Genomic DNA, 15,000 nt, shown 5'->3' with positions numbered 1-15,000 from the left:
ATAAGGTAAAATAAAAGGTCAAATAAAAATGACTTTTGAGGTCTGTAGAAGAGCCATGGTTTCCTTGGCTGCTCAACTCTCTAAACTGCTGACATGTAAAACTGAGATTTCACAGCACTGTCCCTGGATAAAAAGGGACATGGATATCATGCAAATGCTGTTGCCTACAGGAACAGGCCATTTGACTGGCCAACGGTTTTGCTTGCTGAGCTTTGACTGCCTGAGATTTTGTGAATTCGGCTCTCTGTGTTTGCTATGGTCTGTGGTTGGATGAAGGCCGTGACTGGTTTTGACTTGTTCACTGTTGATTGGCTGCTGGAGGTGAATGCAGCTCTGTGAGTGGGTGAGCGGGGCCGTGAGGGCGGGCCTTACTGAGGTCGAGCACGTCGTCGGTCTTGATGAGGTCCTCGGGTCGCGTGAGAGGCAGCTGGGTCTCCGGCTCGGACTGCAGCTGCAGCGAGAGCGAGCGCAGCATGAAGAACACACGGATGGCCTGCAGAGAGAGAGAGAGAAAACACACACTCTCACACACAAGTAAAGTGACCCAGGATTGTGCAAAGACAAACTAAAGATAAATGACAGACCTACAGGCGCGTGGGAACCAGGGGCGGACTGGGGGGAAAAAGTGGCCCAGGAGTTACTGTCAGACCGGCCCACTCAATACACGGCGCGCGGCCCACTCAATACACGGCGCGCGGCCCACTAAGTACACAGCGCACTGCCCACTCAGTACACACCGCATTGCCCACTCAATGGATCGCACGTATCGGTCAGTGGCCTACTGGGAAAAATACCCATACACTTAACATTATTTTGGTTAATTACAAAGAAATTACATCATATATGCTTGTTTTTTAATTACATTCGGATCCACCAATTTGCCTGGATGGACACATGGAATAAAATGATACTGGCTATTGTAACACTCCAAGGTAGGTATAGTTTGCAAGATGAATAGTATCAGATCAGATCAGATGGTTATCAGATCAGATGGTTATACGTATAACTACAAAGCCTATTGGTTAGTACACTCAAAGCGTATTAGATAAATATACTTGAAATTAGTGCTGTCAAACTATTACAATATTTAATCGCAATTTTTTGTCTATTATAAATGTCCCTTCATTTATTTTGTATCCATTTATCCATGTTTTATTCCAGAATCATCTATCTAGATAACATATTAACATTGTTTATAATGTAAGTGTGTGAAACGCAAGCTTTACTTGGCCAATTCAACACCTTTAGATAACATATTAACAATCTAGATAACATATTAACATTGTTTATAATGTAAGTGTTGGTGTAACACAGTGATTTTAGCATAACAAACTAGCTGGTTAACTTATTTGACACAAGTTACAGTATTAGGACTGATAAGATTGCCCTATTTACAACTACCACCATGGATAGCTTGCTCATCGATTGTAAGCAAGTGACTGCAGCTAACATGTTAAAATAGATAATCTCGATGTTGACAACAGCTTGCTTATTTTACCAGATCATAACGGTCTCAATTTAAGACATACCGTTAGCTGGGCTTGCTGTAGGGAACGTTACCTCATCTGTGAATAGCAAGCTAACATTTGGCAAGGTCAACGCCACATCTTACCTTATCACAATGTCACCAGTCAGTGGTTTTCCAAATAAAATGTAGGCTAGAGTAATTGACATTTAATAACATCTCAAACTAAATCAGACTGACGGAAGAGATTGACAGAGGCAGCAGCAAGCTGTGCCTCATCCGTGTTAAGGGCTAGGGCTGACTGCACACGTCAAATACGGTTGCTTGCCCTGGCTGGGCGTGTTGCTTGTATGTATGCAAATCCAAATGTAAGAATCCCAGAATCCTCTAGGCCTACCTCAATCGGCACAGCTGAGAACACTTCGAAGAACCAATTTTCAGGTGTTCATTAATAACATAGAGATATGTTCTTACGTTGAACTTCCGAAGTCCGTAAAACACATAAGTAACGTAAAAAAAAAAAAAAAAATCGAAAAATAGTCACCATAGGTGTGAAGACAGATTGCAAGTAGGAGTATAAAATTCAGTCAGTGCTTCTCAACATTTGTATTTCTTAGAGAAAACTAGATTAATGTTGTCTTCAGAAACTTAAATATATTATACTGATATGCGGTGGGCCGGTTGATGATGATAATGGGCTGGTGTTTTGGGCCATCGGCCCACCGGGGATGTCCCCGGTATTCCCGATGGCCAGTTCGCCCCTGGTGGGAACACACACGCACACACACACACACACACACACACAGACGCACACACACACGGGCACATGGGAACACACACACTTACACAAACCGGCACATGGGAAAGCACATACACACACAAACAGGCACATGGGAACACACAAAAACACAGATTATGTGAAACAGATACAGAGATAATCCCACACACACACACACACACACACCACACACACAGATAGGAATACAGTTGTGGCCAAAAGTTTTAAGAATGACACAAATATACATTTTTACAAAGTTTGCTGCTTCAGTGTCTTTAGATATTTTTGTCAGATGTTACTATGGAAGACTGAAGTATAATTACAAACATTTAATCAGTGTCAAAGGCTTTTATTGACAATCACATGAAGCGAATGCAAAGAGTCAATATTTGGGATTGACCACAATTTCTCAATGGGATTAAGGTCTGGGGAATTTCCTGGCCATGGACCCAAAATAATATCGATGTTTTGTTCCCCGGGTCACTTAGTTATCACTTTTGGCAAGGTGCCCCATCATGCTGGAAATGCAGTATTGCCAACATTGTGGTGTGCCAATCTGTACTCAATGATTCCAAAATTAGTATTTTTCCCAGTGAATTAGTATTTTTCCTTAAGTGAAATCTGTACTGCGTTAGTGGGTGCCACAGGCACAATTTTGATATGTAGTTGTAAAAGTAACAATATTGTGGTAGACTTATTTGTAATCTGTAAGATCACTTTTTGAGAGGGTCTCTTTTCTTAATCACGTGAATTTGGCTGTGCCATAGTGTATTTTGGCAACCTTTTCATATTGCGGTGGAAGTATTTCATATTTTATAAGTTTCTGTATACAAAATGCAACCCTTATAATATAAAATCATGGCTGAACAAAAGAAAAAGACATATTCTAGGAAATACATTTTCAAAGAGTTATATTAAGCAATACAGCTGAATAACTTCTGTATGCCACATGAAGCAAATATTGTCCTGAGGTTTGTCATCTAGTAATAAATGAACACATTTTTGCCATTAGTGCTGAGAGGGGGTCATTGATGGGTATGCAATGTTCTACGAAGGCTTCAGCAAGAAGCAGCTCAGCTGAGGTGACTTTCTCAGTCAGGGTCATGCCACTGGACTGGGTCTCAAAACCCATTGACAGACTTGGGTGCTGGCTGTTTTTTGATTGATGGAAGACATTAGTGTCTTAACATCATAGAGTCCACTATGGGCAATGCTAAATGTGGACCTACATATAGTGCAAAATGCATGACTGGTAGACAGAGGACTTTAACTAATACAAGTGTATTCCTTGGTATAATTCTGGGAGAAAGTCTGTTTCCTAGGAAATGTCTTCTTTTGTTCAGCCATAATTCTAGATGATTAAGTTTGCATGCTATATTCAAAAACGCATAAAAAATTAGAACTGGTTCGTCCATAACAGAAAGATTGAGCTAAAAAAAAAGGAGCTTGATTAGACGGAATACTGTCATGTGGAAAGTACTGCTCGACAACGCCTTCAAGAACAGTGACAGCAGCGGTGCTCGTGTCAGTTTGTTGCCACGGGGATGACAAAAAATGCGGTCTGTTACGACAGTCTTTTGCCTTACTGAGTCTTTTCATTTAGCTCACTCTTTTGACAGAAACATACCTTGATTCGATGGAAATTCTGCGTTAAACATTTGTATTTGTGTTAGAAAAATATATCGCTGGGACCACTTTCCTGCTTGAGACCAATGATTATGACGGGCGATGAATATTAGATATAAGATATTTAATTAATTTACATATTAAGCCAAGTTTTCATAAACCTTGTTATATAGCTTGTGTTTGCTTGATATATATAAATATTTTCAAATATTGAAACTTGTTCCTCTATCGTATTTTATTAGTGTTGATGATTAGAACCTGGCCAATTAGTATAAGGCTTAATATGCAAATTCATTAAAATATCTTATATATAATATTCATCGCCCGTCATAATCATTGGTCTCAAGCCGGAAAGTGGTCCCTACAAAATGGCCACCATAATTTTTCGTGTGGCTTGGTATTAGTCTGTCCCTGATGTTTTTACTGAAAAGAAGTGGCTTCTTTGCTGCCATTCTTGACACCAGGCCATCCTCCAAAAGTCTTCGCCCTCCCTGTGCGTAAAGATGCACTCACACCTGCATGCTGCCATTCCTGAGCAACTCTGTACTGGTGGTGCCCCGTTCCCGCAGCTAAATCAACTTTAGGAGACGGTCCTGGTGCTTGCTGGACCAAAACATCCTCCGATAGCAACTTCTCCCAACCATCCAGGAACAATTTGGTGATGAACTGGGGATTTGGCATTTTCCAGCATAATGGAGCACCTTGACATAAGGCGATAAAGTGATAACTAAGTGACCTTGGGAACAAAACATCGATATTTTGGGTCCATAGCCTGGAAACTCCCCAGACCTTTAATCCCATTGAAAATTGTGGTCCATCCTCAAGAGGTGGGTGGACAAACAAAAACACACAAATTCTGACAAAAAACAAGCATTGACTATTCAGGGGAAGGGCTTCGATCAGTCAGGATGTGGCCCAGAAGTTATATGCATGCCAGAGTGGATTGCAGAGGGTCAACACTGCAAATATTGACTTTTTGCATCCGCTTCCTGTAAGTGTCAATAAAAGCCTTTGACACTTATGAAATGTTTGTAATTACACTTCAGTCTTCCATATAAACATCTGACAAAAATATCTAAAGACACTGAAGCAGCAAACTTTGTGAAAAAGTATATTTGTGTCATTCTCAACACTTTTGGCCACGACTGAACACTCACATCCCCAGATAGGAATACACTCACACACACAAACCCATATTAGGTGAAACAGATACATGATCTCACAGGCACACATTTGCACGGTTGTCGCACACACACACTCGCACGTGCACACACACACACACACAAACGCACACATGCACACACATGCATAAACACAGAAGCCCCCCCAAAAAATCCATCTTTTTTGGCATCATAGCCACCCTCCCCCAGGGCAGTGTTTACTGTTGTGGAAACAAAAACATGAGCTCATCTATCTTTCATCTGAATAGGAGTAAAAAAAACTCCAAATCAGCTGCATATCATATATTTAGAAAGAGACCAGTTCTGTAGAAGAGGAGGCTTTAAGGCAAACTGGGGCGTGTTGATGAGTATGAGTGCGTATGAGTAACAGTCATGATGAAAGCACTGCTGTGTCTAGTTCCCTGGAAAACCACGCTGAGAAACACAGAGTCAGGGGTAAGCAGAAGTTACCGAGTTACTCCAGGCCGTGACCCTCTGGCCCATAGCTGTATTCAATAGCAGTGTTCCTTATTTCACTACCTCTGATGACAGTCCACTAGAAGGTGGTGTGTGTGTGTGTGTGTGTGCGTGTGTGTGTGTGTGTGAGTGCGTGAGTGTGTGCGTGAGTGTGTGCGTGAGTGTGTGCGTGAGTGTGTGCGTGAGTGTGTGCGTGAGTGTGTGCGTGTGTGAGAGAGAGAGCGAGTGTGTGTGTGTGTGTGTGTGTATGTGTGTGTGTGTGTGTGTGTGTATGTGTGTGTGTGTGTGTTTGTGTGTGTGTGCAGTCTTACTCGGCGGGTCTTCTCCACATCTCCGCAAGGAAGCCTCTTGACAAAGTCGATGCCCGTCAGCGGGGTGCCCGTGGGTGGCAGCAGGATGGAGGCGTCCATCATCAGGTACTCCACATTCAGAGGTTTACTCTAGACACACACACACACACAGACAACATGAAGTAAACACAGTCGCTAGATAGACACACACACACACACACACACACACACAACATGAAGTGAACACAGTCTCTCTCATTTACACATCGACACACACACACAGCATGTAACACACACACACACACACACACACACACACACACAACATTGTAGGCCTTGTGTAGGCTTCTCACAGTTCCAGAGCTGAAACGATGTATGAAACACATGTCATTCCAGCCCAGTCACACATGGAAATCATACCTGACTCAGCATGACAAGAGGGAAGTGGGCCAGGCTAGAGGGGTTCTGCTGGGTAGGTGGGGTTGCTTACCGTCATGCTCCTGTACTCGTCTTCAAACATGTCGAGGAAGATCTCCTCTCCCTGAGGGAAGAGAGGACGCAAGGTTGGACACAAGTTTGAGGGTGGGGAGTACCTCACAGAGATCTGTATGAGTGTGTGTGTGTATGAGTGCTGACAAGATTATACACACAAATACACACACACTGACAAAGTTCACACACACATATACCGGCTGCGAGCAGATAAGTTAACAGAGACACAGAGGAGAACTGTGAGGAGTTGAAGCAGTGGCCGGCTGTCTGAAGACCAGATGAGGAGTTGCAATGGGGGGCCTTTTCCACAAGGTCAGGTCAGCGCACACACACACACACACACACACACACACACACACACACACACACACACACACACACACACACACACACACACACACACACACACACACACACACACCAGGTCCCAAGTGGTCCGTCATAGAGAAGAGGAGCATCCCACTGCCGGGAATTCAACACCTAGAGGTGCTTTCAGAGCAGAACCAAACTTTTTCATAGTTCTTAGAACTGTTGGAGGAAGTACCCCCTTTTTGGTGCGTCTGCCCTGCAGGAACCGAGAACAATCATAGTTCTTAGAACGCTGTTTTGAAGGACTTTTTTTAGTTTCAACATCAGAGTTTGTTTCTATCCCGGCACAAAAAGAACCACGAGGGACGCAAGTGTACGGTGATGGGTCGAACGCATGCGTCACTCTGGTAAAAAAAAATAACGAAAAGACGGGGACAAAACTCTGTACACGACATTTTGTATATAAACATAATTTGTTTGGCTTTTTTTTTGCTTACAAAGTTACAGAAAAATAGACACTGTACAGTCTGAAAACCCAGCTATTGTAACTGAGGTGATTTGCGAGGTGTCTGTCAGCCAACTGTCAAACGTTAGCATGTTATCTTACGTTGGCAAGCTAACTACCCACAAACCCCAAAAACAACATTCCATGTTTCATGTTGGAATCTTTCCAGTCCAGATGTACCATCAATCTGACTAGACCTGACTGTATTTCCGAAGAGTTTGAATCAGTGAATTCTGAGGAATTACTAATGGGAGTGACATTCAAGGTAGGTCTCTTCCCCTGAGGGTGCGTTTTTGTATGTGCCTTTAGTTCAGTCTGAGGTTTTGGTTTTAGTCAAACCTACTCAAACTCGTTGGTCTTTTATTTGTTTTACTTTATAAGGGCTTTCATTAGGTTGACACATCTTGCACTCACCTATTTATTTTCTATTTGATTTCATTTTTTTTTTATTTTGATTTCATTTGTTTTATTGTATTTTACTTTTACACATGTTTTCTTTCTACCTTGATCCCTTTCATTTATTTTAGCTATTTATTTCCTTTTATTCTGATGAATTCTTGTCTAGAGTGGGTAAGTGACAGTCGTAATTTTGTGTGCAGGGAATTAAGCATTTTTGAACATTCCGATTAAAAAAAAAAAAAAAAAATCCACATGAGACAATAAATGGGGCTTCGTATAATCAACAAGATAACCACCCAAAATTCAATCATATTCATTTAAATGCACATGTATGTTGTCTCTGTATAGACCATAGACCCATTATAGCTCTTAAATATGTCTCTTGCTATGCCTCTGCTACCAGCGAAAAATAAAAGTCACTTAGCTTAATGAGTCATCAATTTCTTAAGGTGAGCAGAAGCTAACCATAGCTAGCCTTACCGCACCACAACCACAGTCATCTTAAGTAAACACATTGATTACGTAAGGATTTAACAGCCATAATCTGGTGTATAAAATAAAGCAGATGTTTTATCTTTTATGTAACAATAAGTTTCATAAGAAACCGCGGGGTGTGAGTTGTCGCCTGTAACAATGGATACCACTCCAGAGTCCCTCGCATTGCAAAACCGCATTCATTTTTCCATAGGGAAAACTACAAACTTCCGGGCGACTCCCATACTCTATTTGTTGTCGACTGTAAAAAACTTACAACTGTTGATTTAAACATGCAAAACAAATAAACTTGACTTGACTACCCTATGAATGGAGTAAATCATAAGTTAAAGGAAGTCATTAGGCATAAATGTCCCTTGACTGATTCCGGGCTCCCGTGTGTGTCTACATAATCATAAATTATAGCAAGGCCACTCCTTTGCCTAACAAACACTCACACCCTTGGACTTCTGAGAACCTGCACTATGCCATATTCAGAACCTGGCATATTCAGAAACACACAGGCAGTATTGGCAGGTCAACAGCAGCTTTCTGAGAATGCGTTCAGGAGAATGATATGCTCCCAAAGCCTAAACTCTTACTAGGCAACATGATGTTAAATATGATAGTTGGGCAGCGTTCAGGAGAATGATATGCTCCCAAAGCCTAAACTCTTACTAGGCAACATGATGTTAAATATGATAGTTGGGCAACACTTCAGTATACAAGCACCTTCATAAGGATGTTACTACACATTTGTAAGGGCTGAATAACATGTTTTAAAAGCCACTTCCACTGTTTTTTTATATTTTAGAGTAATCACTATGCACAGCTCATCATCACACACAGTTCACCCATGGCATGAGGATTCCTTGTCATTTATTTATAGCAAAGATATTATTTCACCTTGCAAACACTGACATAAGCTCTTCCTGAACACTTCCATGTTAGTTTTTAAACATGTTATGTGTTTAAGTGCTTTTAAATGTGTTATAAAACCCTAATGTAGGTGTTACCGATAGACGCCCCATGGCCACTGAGAGCCTTGGCTGACTTATGCTGTTGTGGATTACTTGCAGGATTTCACTGCATGCCTGGAAATTAAAGTGTCACATGTGCAAACCAGCAGATCACTTAGTCCCACTGTCTGCTCAGCAAAAAAAAGCATGCAGGAACTGGGACATGAGAGACGCGGTTCAAAAGGCACGAGTGAGGTGAAAGCAGACTAAATAGGGTAAGCCTGTGATTAGGTTAGCTAGAGCTTTTCTCAGAAATGAAATGACACGACAACAAATCTAGTAAGATAAAAAAAACAATCACAAACTCAAGCTGCTTACCACCCTTTCTAGGCAGTGTGAGTGACATGTTTGTGCTTGGGCACTGCTAATCTACTAATTCATGAATTAGCCATGATGGTGCCCAGAAAATTATTATTATTATTATTATTATTATAGTAGTAGAGTATATTATTATTATTATTATAGCCTTATTATTAGATTCTTATTATATATAGCATTATTAGTTACAATCAAAATGCAAGAGAAAATGTCCCTGCATGAAGGTGGTAGTCTCTTCTTCAAAGAAAAGGGTCATAGTTTGACGAGGTCCTCACCTAAGACAGGATGTCGTTTCTTGGACAACATACAGAAGATGTTTACAATTCTGGGCTCACTTTAGATCAACTGACTGGGCTCACTATAGACCAGGGGTACTCAATTACCCTTCCCCCCGTCCCACCTTCCTGTCTCCACCCGGCCGACCTCAAGCAGATGGGTCCCCCCTTATGTGCCGTGGTTCTACTCAAGGTTTCTTCCTGCCTAACAGGGAGTTTTTTCTTGCCCCTGTTGCCGTTGTGCATGCACTAAGGGGGTTCAGGCTCTGGGCTCTGTTAAGCGCCGAGAGGCAATTGTATTGTTATGGCGCCATACAAATAAAATTGAATTGAATTGAATTGAATTGAATTGAATTAGAAACCCAAAAGGTCCACTCGCCAGATTTCCATTCCGGAGAGAGAGAGGTAAAAAAAAGAGAGAGAGGCTTTGGAAACCCACTGAATATCCAGAAAAGAGCTGGGTGCAGTGTAGGCGTGGTTACAACAGGCTACTCAAAGGACTTTCCTGATCCAGCTGGCAAGCAAACTCAATACTACACTCTCACATTCTTATAGGACTGGGAGGCAGAAGTGACACGTGGAACTCAGAGGTGAGTTACCACCCTAAATAAAGGACGAAACGCAACTTTGCAGCCTTTATGTTATGCTATGGTAGGATGTTGTGCGGTGTCTTGTCCCAAGAATTTTAATGCCCAGTCTGACTCTGTTTTTCTGTGTATATGACAAATAAATACTTGAACTTGAACTTTTGCTTTTTACTTGCCTTGTAAAATCTGCGTAAGAGATGCAGGCTCTCCTCTCTCGCCCCCTGCAAAGCAAAGACAGCACAGAGAAGTCATGAGCACAGGAGACTGCATAACAGACGCTACATGTTTACTTTCTTTAGAGCCTGTGCCAATCTGGGAACAAGAAAGCACAGGCAAACAGTAAAGAGGGCGGGGGAAATCCCCGTCAACACAAGACAATACAAGAAAATTCCTTGTAGCGATAAGTGACTTAGAAGAAACGATGGACAAAGAACAGGAACAGATCATTTGCATACATATGGACACGGACATAGACACAAAACACACACACGCACACGCACACGCACACACATACACACAACAGGGAGGAGAAATTGGATATGTCAGGGAGGAAATGTGTGAGTCTTGTGTGAGCAAAACATTAGAGTTAATAGTAACAGTGGTACAAGTTCACGTAAACAAACCAGTATCTATGGCGTTGATGTCGAAAACAGAGGCTTTAGGTGTTCCTTTCAGTGTCTAAGTGCATTAAAAAAGGTGCAGAGCAAAGGGGAGGCCTTATTCAGAACTCCCCTCATGCCTTGCCCTCGTCTTTCCCAATAACCCAGAGTGTGAGTATCTATTCTAATATGTGGTGCGTTAAAAGAAGTGGGGCGCAGCTGCTCAGGGCCTTCTCACAAGCCCCTCCACAGAGCGCCCCACCACGTGTCCGGGGCCTCCCTCTTTCTGTTCCCCCCGCCCCGGGTCGGCCCTTTCCTCTATCGCGTTGGGGGTCGGAGCTGCCGGAGGAAAGCTTCTGGCCGCACACGCACACGCACACGCACACGCACACGCACACGCACACGCACACGCACACGCACACGCACACGCACACGCACACACACACACACACACACACACACACACACACACACACACACACACACACACACACACACACACACACACACACACACACACACACACCCACTCTCTCCCCCTCACAAACACCTCCCCAAACCCTCTCGTAATCTGTCCTTGTCCCCGTATAATTCTTTATGTTTTGGTATATGTTACATGTCTGTCGCACCTATCTGGGTTTTGTCGTGTTATGTGGTGTCTGTAAATGTATGTCTGCACTTTGGATAAATAAAAAGGGAAAAAAAAAAGAAAAGAAAAAAAAGAATACTGAAGTCATTCCACTGAAGTCATTTGCGTATGTGCTTGTGTGCATATGTGCCTGTGTGTGTGTGTGCCTGTGTGTGTGTGTGGGTGTGTGTGTGTACAGCAGTACAGCTGGTTCATGGGTGCCATGCCAGAGAATCAGAATCAGAATACTAAAGTAATTCCACTGAAGTAATTTGCGTATGTGCTTGTGTGTGTGTGTGTGTGTGTGTGTGTGTGTGTGTGTGTGTGTGACTGTGTGTGTGACTGTGTGTGTGTGCCTATGTGTGTGCCTTGTTGAAAAAAAAAAAAAAAAAAAGAGGCTTTAAGTTTGGCATTGAATAAAACTAATTTGGCATTGATACAAAAAAACATGGCAAGGAAACACTTATGTTGAAATTCACTTTCGGCGCTGATCAGATGTTAAGATGTTATGATGTGTTTTTTTGTTTATCCTGCTTTTTCAATGACAGCCTTTTCTTTATTTGTTCATGACAGCCTTTTTTTAGTGGAGGTTTTTTTCTTTTTTGGTATCCTTTCTGATAAACTGCCATCATTTCATCCTGGATACCAGTCATCCCTCTTGCTAGCTAAAAAAAACTGACGTTGGCTTTTTAGAGACTAGTTTACGAGGTAACACTAAAAGCATATTTCAAATGGAGTTGCTGCCACTTAGGTTGTGCCTGGGATACTCAAGTGCGATTGCGAGGCAAAACTTTCTTGAGTGTGCGTACTATGAACCAGAATCCTGCAGAGCCCATGTCATATTGTTTTCCTGAAGTAAATGGTGGAAAGGTTTAATGGTACTCCATCCATTCATGTGCAGGCCTACAGGAGGTGCAGATTCTGTGATTCTGGATTTGAATCCAAACATTACGCTACCTTAGAATAATAAGGTTTCATCTGCGTTTCCAAAAGATGATTGGGCCACACATAGAACCTTACAACACCAAGTCTGAGAATAACTTTGTCGATAGAACCTTTTTGTTTTCAGAATAAAACACTCAAAATGTATATATTTAAAAAAAAAACTTCTTAAATAATGTTCATAAATTATGCCAGAATAGGAATATGCAAAAAAAACTCAATTTTGACAAAAACGCAGATAGAACCTTATTATTCTAGGGTAGCGATTAGCTGTCCGTTCAGTGTTTCCGCTGGGGGAGCAAAGGGACAGTGGGTACCTCTTTAAGCTATTTAATTTGCCTATAGACAAATAAACCTTTCTATTCAGGACAATGGCAGCATGACTGACTAGGCCTGGTTTCTGTCTCTACTCCAGTGAGGTAGCTTGCTCTGGAGACCCAACTATAGCGCTATTCAATTCTATCAATTCGTTTTCAATTTCTCTCTGTGCAGTTTCTTAGAGCTTCAATGCTGAAATGAGTGTAGGAGGGGACATTGTAACGCGGTTTATTATCTTCCTCATCAGGTAATATAATCCCTAGTCAGTTACCACAGAATAGGGCTTTGGTAATAAATTATCCCACGACTTTTGTTATAACCTCCGCCAACGCGGTTATGTTGTCGGTGCAGTTTGTTTGTTGGTTTGTCTGTCTATAAACAGGATTATGCTAATACGAAAGGCTCGATTTCCATGTAACTTGGTGGAAAGGTGTGGCATTGACTTAAAAGAAAGGGTTGTAATTTGATTGGCTGTTGAGCACAAACAGCCACAACTTTTCATGGAACGGGTCTGCATCTTTTCAGTCTGAAATTTTAAGTTAAGTTTAGCGTTGAAATGTTAGGCAAATAATTTTTCGTCTTAAACTAAAACGACTTAAACTACAAATGCTAAACTAAAATCCACAAAAGACTCAATACAAACATATGACCAAAATGAAAACATGATCAAATTAAAGGAAAACTATTATAACCTTGACACACCCAGACAAAGACAGACACACATGTATACAAACACACACACACACACACACACACGCAAACTCAGACACACAACAAACATAAACACCAAGCAGCGTCACCTCAAGACAGGCCAAATGGACATCTTTGATGATGCACTGAGTCCCCGACAGCACAGACTGCTTCAGGAGTAGACAGGTCAGCTCCAGAGTGGCCAACCGGACTTTTCCGTCTGCCAGAACGGAAACACACACACACACACAATAATTTGACTCGTTCACAATGCCATTTCATCAACTTTTATGGTTCCATCAGAGCTATACCATAAAAGCTTGGGAGTTTGAGTCTCCTGCAAACCTGAATGAGACTCAAATGCAATAAAATATTTGTGTACAACAAGTAAGCAATACATTAATGTCACCACACTTTGACTTGTATGATCTATGTGGTCCTTGAAAAGACCTTGCATGCTTTCAGTTTCAAAATAACTAAGAGACTGATATGTTTTCAGTACACTGCCAATAAAAATAAAAAATTGGTGGACATGCTTGGGTGCTTAGCCAATAGCTAGGCATGAAAACAAGAATGAACTTTTCATTTTAGTGGTTTTACTTTCTTTATGACATTGTTGGAACAGGTTCCTAGGTACAGTCGGCGAAACATCCTGCCTTAAAACATGTTGTTAAAAGAGATGCCAAAGAGATGGCTATCAGGCAATATATTTAAGTGGCTTCATACTAGTTCACTGTGAAGGCCGAAAAAAACAAATCGGTGTACACGACACTCTCTGAGATATTAAATTAGCTTGAGGTCATGCTGGGCAGACTTTGTGTGTTGCCAGCCATGTTGAAATTAGAGGAAATGTATCCAGACTGACATATTTTCTAGGATAAGGTGTAAATGGACTGGGTATATTGAACAGATAGGCTTAAGATCAGATTTAATTTGAAGCATTCTTTTTTTTGTTTGGCTGTATTTGTTTATATATATATATATATATATGCTTGTCCTTTTTCCTTTTATTTAATCTCTCTCAGAGAGGCATAGTGAAACTCCCCCCTATGTTTGAACTGTTCTTATCGTAAAAATTGATATGAGATAGTGACACAGATGAAACAGCTTTGTAGTTATATTTTTATATTTGGTTTTCTTTCCTTTTTATTGTGTTTTGTTTTATATATATCAGGCACCTGTTAATCATAAGAGAAATGATGTCAAAGGAAAAGTATCCTACGATGTTTGTAACCTGTTGGCCTCAATAAAATCAAATTTAAAACAAAAAAAATAAATAATGAGGGCGAATGCATTGAGTGCTGTGGTGCGGTGTGGCTCACACTGTTAAGGTTTAGTTATTGAGCTAAATCCAGGGTGTAAGTTTGAGGCGCACGGAGCAGAGGATGTTTCGCTACTGCTACTACAGGTGAAGCAGTACTTCACCCCCCCAAAAAACGTACAACAATCAAGTTTTTTCTTCCTTTGAAACAGAGAAATGTGGTCGTTATCCTGCCACAGAAATGACATTGCTCTCTGAATTCAACTTCTTACTGGTATTGCAATCTGTGGAATAGCAATACTCTCACCTGAGGTGCAGATATTTCACTACCACTACCAAAGTTTCACTACCATTGATATGTATGTCCATTGCTTTTAATGTACAGTAC

The 15,000-nt window shown here is 41.4% G+C and overlaps 1 protein-coding gene across 1 annotated transcript in view; it reads right to left on the bottom strand.

The window, feature by feature from the left end:
* The window catches only part of clec16a (C-type lectin domain containing 16A), a 78,950-nt gene that overhangs the window by 27,342 nt on the left and 36,608 nt on the right, over positions 1-15,000 (bottom strand). The window contains exons 14-18 of the mRNA XM_080856432.1: positions 13,462-13,571; positions 10,351-10,395; positions 6,287-6,337; positions 5,818-5,946; positions 373-493 (exon numbers count right to left, since the gene is read on the bottom strand). Coding sequence (XP_080712558.1) covers positions 373-493; positions 5,818-5,946; positions 6,287-6,337; positions 10,351-10,395; positions 13,462-13,571 — 456 coding nt within the window. The remainder of the gene's footprint in view (positions 1-372; positions 494-5,817; positions 5,947-6,286; positions 6,338-10,350; positions 10,396-13,461; positions 13,572-15,000) is intronic.

The sequence above is a fragment of the Sprattus sprattus genome (genome assembly GCF_963457725.1).
Source record: "Sprattus sprattus genome assembly, chromosome: 18".
In the NCBI taxonomy this organism is placed as follows: Eukaryota; Metazoa; Chordata; class Actinopteri; order Clupeiformes; family Clupeidae; genus Sprattus; species Sprattus sprattus.
Note: the sequence above shows the minus strand (reverse complement) of the source record. Positions and strands in the feature narration are given on the sequence as shown.